Source organism: Felis catus, chromosome C1 (assembly GCF_018350175.1).
Source record: "Felis catus isolate Fca126 chromosome C1, F.catus_Fca126_mat1.0, whole genome shotgun sequence".
NCBI classification, from domain to species: Eukaryota; Metazoa; Chordata; class Mammalia; order Carnivora; family Felidae; genus Felis; species Felis catus.
In genome coordinates, this window is record NC_058375.1 from 151,135,211 (window position 1) to 151,152,332 (window position 17,122).

Below are 17,122 nucleotides of genomic sequence, written 5' to 3' on the forward strand. Positions count from 1 at the left end.
TCTTTGCAGATATTCTCATTTTGTTTGTTCATTGTTTTCTTGAGTTCATGGAGAGTCCTTATCATGGTTATTTTAATTCTATGACAGGTAATTCATATTCCTTTATTTCTTTAAGATGAGTTTTTACAGATTCATTTTTTTCTTTTCTTTAGGCCTATTTCATGTGTCTCATTACTTTGTGATGGGATTGGCACATTTGAAATAACAGCCATATCTCCTACTCCTTATGGACTGGCTTTGTACAGCAGAAGACCTTACTAATCAGCTTGACTAAAGATTCTGGGAAACTCTAACCTTTTTTTGTTGGGGGGGAAATATAACTTTTCTGGAGAAGGGAAGTATTAGTGTATAGTTGTAGAGGGAGGATATCTGGAATCAAGTGTATAGTCAGACTCTCAATTAGTTTCAACATCTTCAGCTTTACCTTTTACTGTACTTCTTTGCTTAGTATGAGGCCTTCTCTTAGTCCAGACTTTCTTTGGGATTCTCCTGAGCAAGACTTTATTGCAGTTGGAAACCAAGATTTAGAGTGTTTGAGTGGTCTTCCCATGGCCATGCAGCCAGCAAAGAATAGAGCTTTATGTACAGCCAGCCTGTGCCTGGGACTTAGTAACCTATAGTTTTAAATAAATTGCATTAATGTATGTCTACTACTGCATCTCAGGCTCCTTTGTTTCCCTTTTGCTATAGCTCTCCCTCTGCTACCATGGGGGTCACTGCAGCTGCCCATAGTAGCCAATGCTTCTATATCCCAGTCCCTTAAAACCTTTGTCACCAATTTTCTCACTGGAACACTTTACCCTCTTAGAGGTCCAACCCCAAGTGAGCCCAGCTGAGGAATCTTCTAATCTTCCTTAGTGAGAGCAGGAAGCATGCTTTTTGTGTTGCCCAGGTCAAGTAGAGTCTCTTGCAATAATAAATAGATATCCGATATTCTTTGAAGAATAAGTGAATGAATAAGTGTCTGATGTAGAAGACATAAGAGAGACTATTGTCTAATTAGGCAGAGGGATTTACCAAGTAGAAACTATAAGATATTTTTCTACAGAAATAATGTTAGTAATGGTAGTCAGGTTCTACAGTTTGATTAATACCACTAATACAGCAGTCCAATTAACTTTTAAGTTATGCAATATATATATATATATATATATATATATATATATATATATATATATATGGGTTAATCTGGGAGTCCAACCACCATTTTTATAAAATGCTTCTGTAAGAAACTGTTTTCTGAAGGATAAATAGTCAGCTTATGAATGAATTTTTGGAAACAAACAGTTTGTAAATTGAAACTAACATCTGAGACCATTAATTAATCTGTTGGTAATTTTTTCTTGTGTCTTCTTCTGATTTATTTATAAAGTTATAAAGAATCGTGAAGTCAAAAACTGTTTTATATTACATAATAACAGTACTATGTCCAAATCTTGCATTTTCTGTCTTCTCTTATCCCTACCTGGCATTCATTATGTTACCTTCTATATAGTAGGTATTAAAAAAGCTTTCGTGTACTGGTTGATTTTTTTGATACCTAGAGTACTTGCTTCAGCCTAATTAGCAAAACTATAAATGACTTTTAGAATATAAATTAACTACAACTTTAATTGATATGGTTATATAATATTAATAAAAATAAGTAATTTATAATAATTTGTATATTATTTGGATATAATAATTTGGATATTTATCATTTTTACCACATGACTTACAATTTAGGGGCAAATTGTCATGGTAAAGGCTAGGAGGCATCCTGGTTTCAAAGGCCCCCAGAAGCCTTGTGTTCTAACCAATACATTTAGGGATTTCCTGTCACTGGGACAGAGAGGAAATGACCTCTCTCATTTGAGGAAGTACTATAGAGTAGTCTAATGTCTAGATAACAATATATCTATCATGCTTTCTGTCTTGGAGTTTAGGATGACCTAACTACTTTTCTCTCAGATAGAGGAAAGTTATAACTGGAGAAGAAGAATCCATCACACATTTGTTTGAAGTACAGTGACAAAAGGTACTTAGTTCACAAAAGACGCTTATTTTGCCTTTTCAGGTGTAACTGTGTAGAACCGCATAATCCTAGCAATGATACATTGAAGGAATGGAGGGAGTCCAATATTTCTGCTTCTGACATAATTTGGGAGAACCTAACTGTGTCGGTAAGTTAAACACTGAAAAATAAATCATATATTGGATCTTACTACTGTAAGGGCTTTTGTTGACATTTTGAATGAATTATTGCCACTAAGGTAAATTATTTTGAATGCATAGCTATTATACAAGTAATAGTTTTGTGTTAATTTTAATTTCATTTTTAGGTTTTCATTAGCAAACTGGGGTTTTCCTTCATTATTAAGTTTTACTAATAGTTAGTAGGCCTGAGTTACTCTAAGAGCAATCATAATATGGCCAGATTAACTGAAGGCACATTAAATAAGAGTGGTGTTGACCTAAATGAAACCATATGGCAGAAGTAAGTCGGCCTTCTGTGTAAAGAACCCAGAATGCTTTTATTTCACTCTGTAATCCTGCTCCAGCTGTTCAGAATATGCTGAGGGGGAGGGGATGTTTGTTAATATTTTAGTATAAATATTGAAGTCTTAGGAAGAACAAAATCACTATTAACAAAATTCTGGCACGTTCCTCAGGAAGGGCTTTCTTACTTACATTTTCTTCTTATCTCTCACTCAAGGAAAGGAATGGCAATGATTTTTTCCCTATCAGGGTTAAATCCTGTACTTAAAAGAAAGGAAAATTTTGTCTTTCCTCTGTTTTGTGATTCTGCCCCTCCCCCACCCCATAGCTGCATTTCTCATTTCTTCCTAATCTCTTATAATGTCTGTGCACCTCTTTTTTCATCTATATTTGCATTCTTCTGTTCCATCTAATCATAACTGGAGAAATTGATTGTTCTGCTTTTACTAAATGTTAAATAGAATCTGAATTATTCTAGTTACAAACATTACAATCCATAGCTCCTGCCACTTTACTAACCTGTATAAGCTCAAATTCCATTATAACCATCAGCATAATACTATATGAATACTAATTCATTGCATGAAACACCTATTTTAGCAAGTGAGCCCGTTAGTGGAACATAGAAATCTTTTTTTTTTTTTAAGTTCATTTATTTATTTTGAGAAAGAGAGAGAGAGTGTGTGTGTGCATGCACGCATACATGAGCAGGGGAAGGGCAGAGAGAGAGGAAGAGAGAATTCCAAGCAGGTTCTGTGCCGTGAGTGCTCTGTGTAGAGCCTGACTGGGAGCGGGGGTTGGGGGGGGTGCTCAATCTCACAAACCATGAGATCATGACCTAAGCTGAAAGAAAGAGTCAGATGCTTAACTGACTGAGCCACCCAGGTGCTCCTAGAAATCATTTTTTTGTTTTTCAAATATTGTAAAACTCTAAGTATGATACCTATAGGAACATTTGACCTATTGCCTAGTTCTGCAAATTTCCCCCATGAAATGTTTTCTTTCAGAATCAAAATCAAATTGCTTACTCAGTTTAAAATTCTATCTTGACCTATATTTTATGAACTATATTTATTTTATGACCTATATTTTTTCTTATACTAGTTATTTTCTCTAGAATAAACTTTCACTTATTCTTGTTTTTTTTCTGTTACAATTAACATTTAATTCTGTTCCATCTACTTGTCCCTAGAAAAATAACATTACCAAACTGTTTCCTTTCGGAGAGCCATTTAAATGGACCAATAAAAGAAATGTTGAACAAGAAAGAATGCTACAGTTACTTAGAATTTAGACATGAGATTGTGGTTGATCTAGTCAGCAGTGTATCTTCCATTTATATTCCCTTTGGTAGACTATAAAGATATTACATCTAAAGCGTCCCTTATGTACTCATCTTGGTGTCCTCTTCAGTACAGACACCCAGTAATTTAATCTCTAGATTATTTAACATGATAATTTACTCTATGTGTAATATATATTCTCTTAATAATTTAATGTTAAATAATAATATTCATTCTATGTAATGGAAAATCCTTAATAACCTTCTAAGAGACTCATAGCACAATTGATCTGGCTGGCAATGAGTTAATTTTAGATATTAAAAGTTTTAGGGTCAAGCAGAGTACAGTAAAGAAATATTTTGCAATCAAAGCAAATCTTGCACTTTTTTTTTTTAAGTTCTGTACTAGGTGTTAACATTATGGCAGAAATTTTCATATTATTTTTCATTAGTTAAAAGCAATTTTTGCAATGGGTAATTGCTAATCTTGACCAGAAATAGCCTTTATCACCAAAGGGAATGCTATACAATGAAAAAATCTTGTAATTTTTAAGTCAATGAAAACCATTAAATTTTTTTGATTTTTTTGATTATAATTGCTGGGGTTTTTTTCAGTGTAATCCCCAGCATCACCAAAAGCATTTTATTAATAAAACACTGTGCTAATGGCTATCATAACTGGTTTTATAAAAATAGTGATATAACATTTACTTTATACGTTATTCATTTGAAAAGTTTTTATTGAATTGTTACATATCTCATGAACTGTAATTTATGCCTTGCTAACTCTGCAAGGGTGAAGAATTTGAGCTTTCTTTGATTCTCCCAAACTGCTATATGCATAGTAAGTATTCAATAAGCATTCAATGATTGTTTTTTAAATTTTTTTTACAGTTATTTATTTTTGATAGAGATAGAGCACAAGTGGGGGAGGGGCAGACAGAGAAGGAGACACAGAATCCAAAGCAGGCTCCAGACTCTGAGCTGTCAGCACAGAGCCCGACGCAGGGCTCGCACTCACAAACCCTGAGATCATGACCTGAGCCGAAGTCGGACGCTTAACTGGCTGAGCCACCCAGGCGCCCCTCAATGATTGTTTTGAAAAGTAGTTCCATGTCACAAATTTACTACTTAATGCAAGTGTTTTATTTTGGTTCATTTTGTTTTTCAGCTTTATTGAGGTATGTTTGACAAATAAAAATTGTATCTATTTGAAATGTACAACATGATGTGTTCATATACGTATACATTGTGAAAGGATGACCACAATTAAGCTGGTTAATATACTTGTCTCCTGACATAGTTACCTTTTTTCTTTTCTTTTCTTTTCTTTTCTTTTCTTTTCTTTTCTTTTCTTTTCTTTTCTTTTCTTTTCTTTTCCTTTTTCTATTTTTTTTCTTTTCCTTTCTTTTCCTTTTTATTTCCCTTTGGTGAGAATTATTAAGGTCTACTGTCCTAGCAATTTTGAACTATATGATACAGTATTATTAATCATATTCACCATGTTATATATTAGATCTTCAGAATTTATTCATCCCACACAACTGAAGCTTTAGACCCTCTGACCAATATTTCCCTATTTTCCTTTCTTCATCCCCCATAGTCCTTGGTAATCACCACTCTACTCTTTGCTTCTATGAGGTTGACTTTTTAGATTCCATATATAAGCGAAGTCATAAAGTATTTGTCATTCCATGTCTGGCTTATTTCACTTAGCATAGTCTCTTTCAGGTTCATCCATGTTTTTTGCAAATGACAGGATTTCCTTCTTTTTTAAGGGTGAATGATATTCCACTGTATATTTATACCACATTTTCTTCGTCCATTTATCCATCAACAGACATATAGGTTATTTTCATATCTTGGCTATCATGTATAATGTTTAACTCAGGTCTTTTATGGAAAGTTAGGATATGTAGGTTTCATATATATATATATATATATATATACATATATATATATATATATATGATAATATACATATATATTAACAGTATCTCAAAATCAGTCATTCCTAGGCAAGGTTTAAAATATTCACGAGCAATTGACTAAAAATTGGCTAAGAATTGTCTCAGTGCTAGAATTACATATTTAGCTTGTATGTATATAAGGAGGAAGATGATAATGCCAACTTTAATTTCTTATTAATAAAATAAGTGGTTCATGTGTGTGTGTGTTTGTGTTTGGGGTATAGTTAGTATAAACCAGAAAATTAATGTAGAATTTTGTAGGTCACGATTTTTATTTTTAAATAGCATACTGCCCTCTACAAAGGAAGAAAAAAAACCCACCCTTTTCAAATTTGCTTTGAATTAAAGTAACAAGGCAAGCTATTGGCAATTTATTATAGATTATATGAGCACTGAATGCTCCTTTAAATGGCATCTATGTTCTTAAGAGTTGAGAAGAAGACCCAGCCAAGTCCAAGGAATATTTAGAAGACTTTTATATTGGCACAAAAGACTGAAGATGGCCACAAATCTATAGATGATGTGTTTGCAACTCATCTTCTAGCTCCTGTTTGTATTTAGCCATTCTGTGTAATCATGACTTTGCTTAATAATTGCTCTACCAGCATCTCTGGAGAGGAGCAAGAGAAGAGACTAAAAATGCAACGATTCACTTTTGGTACTTTGTGTATTTTTTAAGAGTTTTGACAGAAGGAAAATTAAAACCATAAGTAAGGCTGGGAGGGTGTGGTTTCTTTGGTCTTTTAATTATCCAAATTATTGTGCTCTGTATTAGCTTAATATGGATAATTAGAATTTCAACTTTAGCTAGCAAGGAAGATATTTGCAGCTAAATTAGAAAAGGGGACACAATTTGTTAAAAATAATTATAAGGTAAGCTAACAATATTTCTCAAGAATTCTAGCCTTAGGGGTAGCTGTCCCAAATAGATTTTATTGGCTGTTGGTTTGTTTTTGGATAATGTGATTATCTGTGACCTATTCCAAAATCTTTTAAAGGTATTCATTTTCTGCTATACAAGGAGTCCAGACTCTGGACTGGGCAGTGTCTGCTGATGATCAGTCCTCAGTCCATATTTTTCTCTAAGATCTTTCTGTGCCCTGGTGCAATTCAATTTCTGTGTAGGTCTAGGATATCTCAAGTACTAATAAGGTCACTGGATCACGTAAAGCACTATTTTCTCTGTGTTGGAAAAAAAATACTTCAGTAATAGGATCTTTAATATAAAATAAGAGAAATAAAAATGAGTTTAAAATATTTTTTTTATTTCAATTCAAATTATTAATTTTCAAAATGCTGTTTTTCTTGGAGAAAAGAAATTTTTTTGACTTTGCTGCCACCTCCTGGCTAAGGTAGTAATTAGAATGATCCTTCAGGGGCTTATAAAAATACCTACCAGGAAAAAAACAATATTGGATCAAGGACAAGTCATAATAAATATGAACTTTGCCTTATTCACATAGTAACTCTTTCTCTTTTGTTCTGTAACCTAATTTTGAGCTCCATATTTGATTCCCAATTTTATTTTAAGTAGCAATATATCATAGTTTTCTTGTTGCCTTTCTCATTTTTCTTGGTAGCTTTTGGACTAGATAATTCTACAAAATCACTGTTCTTCTTCACTGTGCAATAATATTCCCACCACAGGCACCATGTTTGTCTCAGAGCTCTGCTACCCAGCAGCAGTGAGGCCACGGCAAATTACTTAATTTCTCTATGTCTCAGATTCCTCAGACATAAATAGAAATAATGACATCTCCCTATTTTATAGGGTGGGTGTAGAAATCAATTAAGATCATATATTTAAATGGTTTGGCATAGTGTTCACCCTAGTTACCACTCATCAAGCCTGTCATACTTTCAATAAATCTAGTGTTAGGAACTTCGTGGAGATTAGGTTAAATATACATTGACTGGTAATCAATTCGTTTTGTAGATTTAAATATAATTTTTAAAAAGCAAAAAATGTTGTAAGTGGTTAGTGTTCAATTTTAACATAATCTAAATCTCTAAAATTGCTCACTACCTATTCAAATAGAATTCATGAAGCTTACTCTGTTCAATCCTTGAGATTGATCTTAAGATGTTAGTTTTCTGAAAGAAATGTGTCCTTTTTTCCCCTTATTTGCTCCATTTGTTTTACTTCCTCTGGCAGGAATGCAAATCGTTGCATGGAGAATATGTTGGACGAGCCTGTGGCCATGATCACCCATATGTCCCAGATGTTCTGTTTTGGTCAGTGATCCTGTTCTTTTCCACAGTTACTCTGTCAGCCACCCTGAAGCAGTTCAAGACCAGCCGCTATTTTCCAACCAAGGTACTTCGACTACAATTTTCCTGATCAACGATTAGTATGTTATAGTCATATGGGTTTTAAGACAAAAGAAATAGCAATTGCTGTCCTAAAAGGAGCCACCAAAAAGCTTTTTTTTTTTTTTTTTTTTTTTTTTTTTAATGTGAAGGAGCTTGCCAGGTTAGGAGTCAGGTGTGATGAGAGAGGTGCTAGGATCCTTAGTGATGCAGGTGCTGGGACTGCATGTTCCCTCTGGGCTTTTATTCTAACTTCAGATCCCAAAGATAAGCTCCCACTTTCCCACTTACGCTTTTGGAAATCAAAAGCACACACTGCATTACTGATTGTCACTTTCTTGCCCAGTGAACAGTGGGAACTATTCCAGCCTGACAGATACCTCATAGGAGCCACTGTTACATTCTCTAATTGGGAAAGCCCCTGCAAGACTCATTGGAACACTATTCTCTTTTTCATTTTTAAAGTGTCAGTCCCTCCCCCTAACCCACCACGTTTGCATCTGCATATTTGGAGAGGAAAGTAAACAGAGAAACAGCTTAGTTCAATATTTAACACTGCAAAGTAACACCTATAATGTCTGACTCAGCCAAAAAGAAAAAAAAAAAGGAAAAAAAAAGAAAAGAAACAAGAAAACAAGCTTTTTAGGGATGAGCTAAAGATTATGATCAAAATTCCACTCTAGGAAAATGTTTTAAGAACTGTTTCTTCCAGGTAAAACTTCTGTTTTTGTCACCTCTTCCTTCCCTAAGGTGGAAGATTAATTCCTTTCCCCTCCCCAGAGCTCAATTTAATTAATCCACGGTGGCTTTATAAATGAGAAATGGCTAGAGGCCTTTGGGTAGCTCAGTCGGTTAAGCAGCCAACTTCGACTGAGTTCATGATCTCCGTGTCTATGGTTCGAGCCCTGTGTCAGGCTGTATGCTGACAGCTCCTTGCCTGGAGCCTGCTTCAGATTCTGTGTCTCCTTTCTCTGCCCCTCACCATTCACGCCCTGTCCCTCTCTGTCTCTGAAAAATAAATAAACTTCAAAAAAAATTCTTTCAAATAAATGGAAAATGGCTTTAAAAACTGGTATACACTTACCTTGATGAGGACTGGATGATGTGTGGAATTGTTGAATTACTGTATTGCACACCTGAAATGACTATAACACTGTATGTTAACTACGCTGGAATTATTATTTTTTTTAAAAGGAAAAAGAACTAGCTTATACAAATAACTTTAAATTTTTTCCACTCTGTTGTACACATTCCCTGCTTCCATACTTAACAACCCAGATAAACTAACTAAAATATTCTGCTTCTTCAATATAAATAGATTCTTTTATTGTGCTTTAGATTATCATATTAAAATGGTACCCTCGGGAGAAAGAATCCTAAAATTCAGCCTAATGCTGGCCATGCAATCTTATTCTGTGTATTAAATATTGATGCACTTGATAAACTTAGATTTTAAATAAATTCTGAAAACAGCACAATCACCATGTAGCTATTACAGAATGCCTGATTCTAGAAAGGTTGAGTGCATATCCATCTTAATGACAGAATACATAAATATATACTCAGGCTCTGACAGAGCTAATTGTAATATTATAATATGCATCAAATATAATATTGTGATATTATGTCATAAAGTGTTTATAAATTGTGATTCTGAATTGTGTTCTTGAGTATTCCTTACTATTTATAGTTCTTTAAGTGACAAGTGTTTTCATCATTTTTAGGTTCGATCCATAGTGAGTGACTTTGCTGTCTTTCTTACAATTCTGTGTATGGTTTTAATTGACTATGCCATTGGGATTCCATCTCCAAAACTACAAGTACCAAGTGTTTTCAAGGTGAAGTTATCATAGCATTTACTATCTATATCTCCATCTCTGCATGTTCATTTAGATGATAGCTGTAACCCTAGTACTTGAGATTTTTGTGAAAATATAAGGAATAGAGGGTAATAGAGCATTCAATAAAATGCCCACTGCATGAGTAAAAATTTTGGTTTAATATTAAAAAGAAAAAAACCCAGAAGTGTTATTTAGAGGCTAATTGAAAAATTTTTCTGTCAATTATTCTAGTAGGAATATCTATATGCAACACTCCTGAAAGATAAGGACACATTTTGAAACTAAGGGAAAAATGTGTTATTTTGTTGCAAAATTGCGCAGTGGCTAGGCCTTGGGAAAGAGATAAAATTAGGTCTGGACTGGAATTCTGACCATGTTAATAAGTAAGCAATTCTTGGGCCAGTTACTTAACCTCTGTGAGCCTCAGTTTTCTCACCTGTCAGACAGGGATGGGGAGTTCTCAAAGAATTGTCAAAATGAATTCCTTTGGGACTCATCTCAGGCACCAGCAATGTTCAGAAGCATTCCCCGAACTCCGGAAAGGACCAAGTGTCTGTATGCTATTTTCACATAATGGCCTGTGCACACATATAAGAATTATACACATTTGTCAATGTGCTATTTATAAATGTAAATAAATTTGTCAACTGCAAATTATAAATATTAATATTATTTTATTTACTGCAGGTGTTGATTAAGAACATAGATTTTTGAGCCAGTCAGAGTTTAAATTCTGTCTCCACCACTTACTCCCTTTGGGATCTTGGACAACTTACTAGGCCCTTCTATGCCTCAATTTTATTATCTGTATCTTCTTTAGAATGTTTTGAACAAAAAAAGAGTTAAAATATTTAAAGCACTTAGACTAGTGCCTTGTACCTTATAAATGCTTTGTGGATATTACTGTTATTATTAAAGGTAGCTCACACAGCATATCAGTGTATAATTGGTGCTTTCCTGGTAGCATCTGTAAGACTTAATTTGATTAGGTATTCATTAATCCAGTAACTAACTATATACGTTCTTTTGTTTCCTGTAGCCTACCAGAGATGATCGTGGCTGGTTTGTTACACCTTTAGGTCCAAATCCATGGTGGACAGTAATAGCTGCCATCATTCCAGCTTTGCTCTGCACTATTCTAATTTTTATGGACCAACAGATTACAGCTGTCATCATCAACAGAAAAGAGCATAAGCTAAAGGTATATTTTAACATCCATTTTAATGCAAATGCTCATGACTTAATGGATGTCGACTGATAATTTATTATACTTTGCCTGTTCATTTGTATAGTGAAATATTAAGATAATGTTTTCAGGTTTGCAATGTTTATTGTCTGTATTCATGACACTTTGTCTTACAATGAGCTTAAAATTAATTAATTTTTTTAAATGTATTTATAGCGCTTGCCTGAGCCTACACTCTGAAACCTTACTTCCAGAACTTTTTTTTTTTTTAATTTTTTTTTCAACGTTTATTTATTTATTTGGGACAGAGAGAGACAGAGTATGAACGGGGGAGAGACAGAGAGAGAGGGAGACACAGAATCGGAAACAGGCTCCAGGCTCTGAGCCATCAGCCCAGAGCCTGACGCGGGGCTCGAACTCACGGACCGCGAGATCGTGACCTGGCTGAAGTCGGACGCTTAACCGACTGCGCCACCCAGGCGCCCCTTCCAGAACTTAAAATACACATTGCCAAGGCTGTACCTTTACCATGTTTAAAACAATTTAGTGAAATAACCATCTATTCTGGCGACGTGCAGCTTTACCAATTTGTCTTGTATATGCCATTCTTCTACTTCTCTATTTGACCCTAAGTATTGTCTATTAGGTTGCCTTCATTATTGGAACAAATTACATATTCAGGTATTTCTCATTTGCTTTAGTTATTCATCTTTCCATAATGTCTATGACATTATGGAAAACCCAGCCATAAATGTTATAGTTTGTAAGTGATCTCTTTGCTGAGTTTTATTGCACATTTCAATGACTTTTTTAAATTGGTTTTTTTTTTTCAACATTTATTTATTTTTCGGACAGAGAGAGACACAGCATGAACGGGGGAGGGGCAGAGAGAGAGGGAGACACAGATACGGAAACAGGCTCCAGGCTCTGAGCCATCAGCCCAGAGCCTGACGCGGGGCTCAAACTCCCGGACCGCGAGATCGTGACCTGGCTGAAGTCGGACGCTTAACCGACTGCGCCACCCAGGCGCCCCTCAATGACTTTTTTATATGCAAAGAAAATAAATATGGATATATCTTATTTATTATATTCTGACTCCGTCATTTTGCAACGGTGAATAATCAAAATTGTTCACTGGTGTGCAGTATTTCTGAGATATTTAATGTAAGCACTATCACTTCTAGGAATATGTTATATAAAATCAACAAAACCAGTGAATGGTCAAAAATAATCTAAATCAAAACTTATAAAAGCAGAACATGCACAATTAATCAAATTGTTTTGTTCTGGTATCAGATATAGTGGGGATAATTCCCTGCTATCTTCACATACTCTTTAAACTCTAGGGAAAGTTTCCTTGTCAGAGCAACAGAAATCTTACTTTACAGGATTTCATAAGTATGTTTGTTAGAAGGATTAAACAATCTGTGATTGAACTACTTGATGGAAAATAGTAATGGCATTAATGTAAGAAAGCACAATTATTTGTAATAAATCTTACTAAGAAGGAATTTGGTGTATATTTTGGAGAAAATGTGTGTCTATTTGAAAACAAAGAGCGTTCTTCATTCTCTTTGTAGAAACTAACTCTAGTGCTCCAAACCTTTTTTAAAAGGAGTGTGTTCAATTTCACTTTTTGTTTTTGTCAGACAAAATTCTTAATTATGTGGAATTTAAGAAACAAAACAAACGAGCGGAGGGAAAAAAAGAGACAAACAAGAAACAGACTCTTAACTATAGAGAACACACTGATGGTTACCAGAGGGGAGGTGGGTGGGGGATGGGTGAAATAGGTGATGGGGATTAAGGAGGGCCCTTGTGATGATCTCTGGGTGATGCATGAAGTGTTGAATCACTGTATTGTACACCTGAAACTAATATTACACTGCATGTTAATTAACTGGAATTTAAATAAAAACTTTTTTTAGAAAGGTAATTTTACAAAAATATGTCAGAAAAGTCTTGGGAACTAGACAAGTGGTATGCTGGTACATGGTTAACAGCCAGTTCTCTGCATTTACAAAAGAGAGACCCTGGTTTATAATGTTTGCTGATTTTCATGGTGTGAATGCTCCCACCGTGACCCATTTCAAGTTACCAATGTGACATCAATTGGCAGGAAGAAATTTAGGAAATTAAACTATTGGTTCCCATAAGCCTATACGAGCTGGATCCAAAATACCACTGAGGTACACCATTCAATATTGGAAACTTTGAGTGATGTGCAGGCCTCAAAACAAGGAATTCAGATTTCCAAGTCTAATAGACTACTTGTTTAATAACAATTATTCAAAAATATTATTTGCTTTTAAGATATCTGTCATCTGCAAAAGCAAATACTGCCACAACTTAATTAGGAAAGTTACATAGTTGATCAAATAGATCTATAAAACATGTGTAAGTACTTTAGGTTGAATATTGTTAGTCTGTTAACTATGTTAAGAAGTAGAAAAACATTTTTCCCAGACGCTGATTTATTTTTTAAAACTGAAAGCATCTTTATGTTTTTCATTGTAAAGTCACATATGCTTTTGGTGTAAAAATTAGACAATAGGGGGGCGCCTGGATGACTCACTCGGTTAAGCGTCCGACTTCGGCTCAGGTCCTGATTTCGCAGTTTGTGAGTTTGAGATCCGCGTTGGGTTCTATGCTGACAGATCAGAGCCTGGAGCCTGCTTCAGATTCTGTGTCTACCTCTCTCTCTGCTCCTTCCCTGTCCACACTCTGTCTGTCTGTCTGTCTGTTTCTCTCTCAAAAATAAATAAACATTAAAAAATTAAAAAAAAAATTAGACAATAGAGGCACCTAGGTGGCTCAGTCGGTTAAGTGTCCAACTCTTGATTTCGGCTCAGGTCATGATCTCCTGGTTTGTGGAATTGAGCCCCACATCGGACTCTGAGCTGACAGCGCAGAGTCTGCTTGGGATTTTCTCTCTCCCTGTCTTTCTACCCCTCCCCCACTTGTGTGTGTGTGCTCTCTGTGTCTCTCTCAAAAATAAGTAAACTTTAAAAAGAATAAATGAAAAAAAATTAGACAATATAAAAAGTTAAAAGACAAAAGTGAAAAATATTATAATTTCATTTCTTAGAGATTATATTGTTAAAATTTTGATATATACCCAAATATATATTTTCATATGACATATGTTACTTGTATTATTTTTCATGTAAGAGCATTAACATGGTAGTCATCCCATGCCAATATATATCTGCATTATCATTTTTGATGGCTGTATATATATTTCATTATATTACACATTTTAAAATGAGCTAAAAGACTCCTATTTTAGGAAGGAAGTAAGCCTTTCAAGTAAGTTAGGTTTTTTGTTTTTGTTTTTAGCCTTTATAATTAGGCAGAAATCCCTCTGATCTCACTAAAAAATTATTCTTTGTAAAGACTACCAGCTAAACTAGTACAGGCAGTATTTTTCCTATATATTAATGGAACCGTGTTGAAACAAAATATAGAAGTAAGTGAAGATTGCTGAGGGTAATATAACCTTTTTTGGCCATTCCATTTCCTTGTTCTTTCTAGGTCTCCAAACCTTATAAATTACATAACACCTGCTCCTCCTTCTTCATGAGCCTGTGGTAGGCCCTTGATATACACAGTCTTTCCAAAGCTCCAACTCAGCAAATACACTATATTTTCCCTTTAAATATTATGCAGAATAGCTAAAATATCATGTAACATTTTTAAGTGGGCTTTTCAAGTACTTGCATTTGTAGAATTAAATGTAGCATTAAAACATTTCATTTTTTTAAATTTATTTATTTTGTGGGGTCCAGGGAGAGGCAGAAAGAGAGGGAGACAGAGAATCCCAAGCAGTCTTCTCACTGTCAGCACAGAAGTCTGACATAGGGCTTGAACTCACAACTGCAAGATCATGACTTGAGCCAAAATCAAGAGTCAGATGCTTAACCGACTGAGCCACCCAGGCTCCCCAAAGCCTGAAATAAACTTGAGGCTGAATTACTAAAATATATTACATTATTCATAATTAATTTTTTATTATACAAATAAGTGACTATGCAATCAAATTTTTATATTTTATCCCTTCATAGCCTGGATTTAGTAAATAATAGAGCAAGTCTGACTTCATCATAAGCTCTGCTATGTTGCCATGAGTAGAAGAATTAATCTTTTCTTGGTCCCTGTAAGTCTGAACACCCCATCCTCCTCCTTAGATGTGGATGTTTGCAAAGCAAGTTCCTTCCAGTGAAGATATATTTTACGTACACTGAACACTTTTTTTTTAACCTCTAACCATTATAAGCTTCAGTATAGTGCGGTCTGCTGCTGCTGATTTTCCTGTTAATAACAATAAAAAAATCACATTCTCAGAACATTCTTGAGTCAGAGTAACGGTTTGTTCCATAGCTACTCTCCCCACCTGTTGCTTCACTGAAATGTTTGCACAGTCTCTTGGCTTTGACTTGAACCACACTGTCAGGAAAAGATACGTGTTTCTTGAGTATATCCCCAGACCACAAGTTAACCACATTTTCAGCTTTTACTAATTTTTTTTTATCACTTGAAAACCCATTTTTGCCTTGGTTGAATTATGCCCCCCAAAAGCTTAATGAATCATGTTTTCTAGTTTCTGTAACAAACACCTGGTTGACCCCACAGTGTGTATTTCAGTCCACATCATATATCCAAGTCACCTTGGAATTCATCATTTGTATGTCTCCCAAACTTACATTTTAGATCTTTTCACCTTTTCTTCACTTCTATTACTAAAGTAGTTTTCTTATAGGGCATTTTTTCATGCCATTAAAAATGTTTATATCATTTTGAGAGTGTTACTACATACAGAGTAAAGCTGTGTTGAGCTGAAGAAGTTGGCCCAACTCACTAAGTGACTTCCTCCTCCCTCAGAATGAAGAGGCTCAAATTAGCAAAATTTCAAGTCACTGCACCTCATGGTCTTTGGGGTCATTCAGGAGTGATAGAAGCTGCAAAATGCAAGTGTAAAAATTTGAGAAGGCAAATTATTATCTATATTCTATATAGATACAAATCCATACTCTCTCTAGCACTTCTTGTCTTTTACCTAGAGAAGTGGGCTAGGCATAGGTTAGCTGAATCCCTTTGAAAAGCATTAGAAATAACTGCCTTTTTTAAAAGTACATTCTCTAAAAGTGGAAAGAAAGACACTATGTTACAGAAAAGAAAGTTTCTGTTAAGATACAACTGTGGGCTTTTCTACATGTTTCTGTAGACAGTTCAGGCTTCTTTTGACATCATTTTTAATAAACAGCAATACAATCTCAGATCACTTGAGTAAATGAATGCATTTGCAACATTCATTTGGCACCACATTCTCTTGATGATTATGGCATTTGATATGTTCTTTTTTGCCCTCTTTGTCAGCCTGGTTCTTCATGTCAATCTATAGTCTTTTATGTGGTTAACTTGACAGATGCAGGAAATTGCTGCCAAGCTTTGAAATGAATTTTTTCAGCAGTGGCATCTGGGTATCAGATGGTCCTCTTGGCTGGCCTCTTGTCTTGCTGCATGTTGGTTTTAGTGGGGTCTGGTGTAGCATCACCTGTTGCTATGCTCCCTTTTCCTCCCATATGTCCATTTCCTGTGATTCATGGATGAAAGTGAGAATAAAAGCTCCGATTCTGTCTTTATTTCAGAAAAATCTACAGAAATATGTTAGAAGGTACAGAGTTCTCTCTCTGACAAAGGGATACTTCTCTTTGGCTGTCATGCCTATCAGCTAATAATTTGGGTACAAAGACCAAGTTTTAAGATATTTAATGAAACGCAAGAAGGATGATGATTAATTAGTAGAAGTGCCAGCCCTGCTTTATTTCCTTTGATTCGCATGAAATTAAGATGCTCCCATTACTGTACAACAAAATCGGGAGGGGATTGTATTTTGTGTTTATTAGATACTTGTGTTTTACAAAACTAGCTTTCTAAATTTAAAAATGAAATTATTCACTCTGAAACCATTATTTTGTCTGCTTCCTGCAATCCAGAATTGCACTGTTTATATTTGTATCGTATTTGTAAAACCCTAAGTAAGAGCTACAGGAAA

General features: G+C 34.8%; 1 protein-coding gene across 8 annotated transcripts in view; it reads left to right on the forward strand.

The window, feature by feature from the left end:
* SLC4A10 (solute carrier family 4 member 10) overlaps positions 1-17,122 on the forward strand; it is a 314,478-nt gene that overhangs the window by 264,732 nt on the left and 32,624 nt on the right. For all 8 annotated transcript variants that reach the window (XM_045033870.1, XM_019838163.3, XM_019838162.3 and 5 more), the window contains 4 exons: positions 2,057-2,162; positions 7,886-8,047; positions 9,765-9,878; positions 10,921-11,082. In XM_045033870.1, the coding sequence (XP_044889805.1) occupies positions 2,057-2,162; positions 7,886-8,047; positions 9,765-9,878; positions 10,921-11,082 (544 nt within the window). The remainder of the gene's footprint in view (positions 1-2,056; positions 2,163-7,885; positions 8,048-9,764; positions 9,879-10,920; positions 11,083-17,122) is intronic.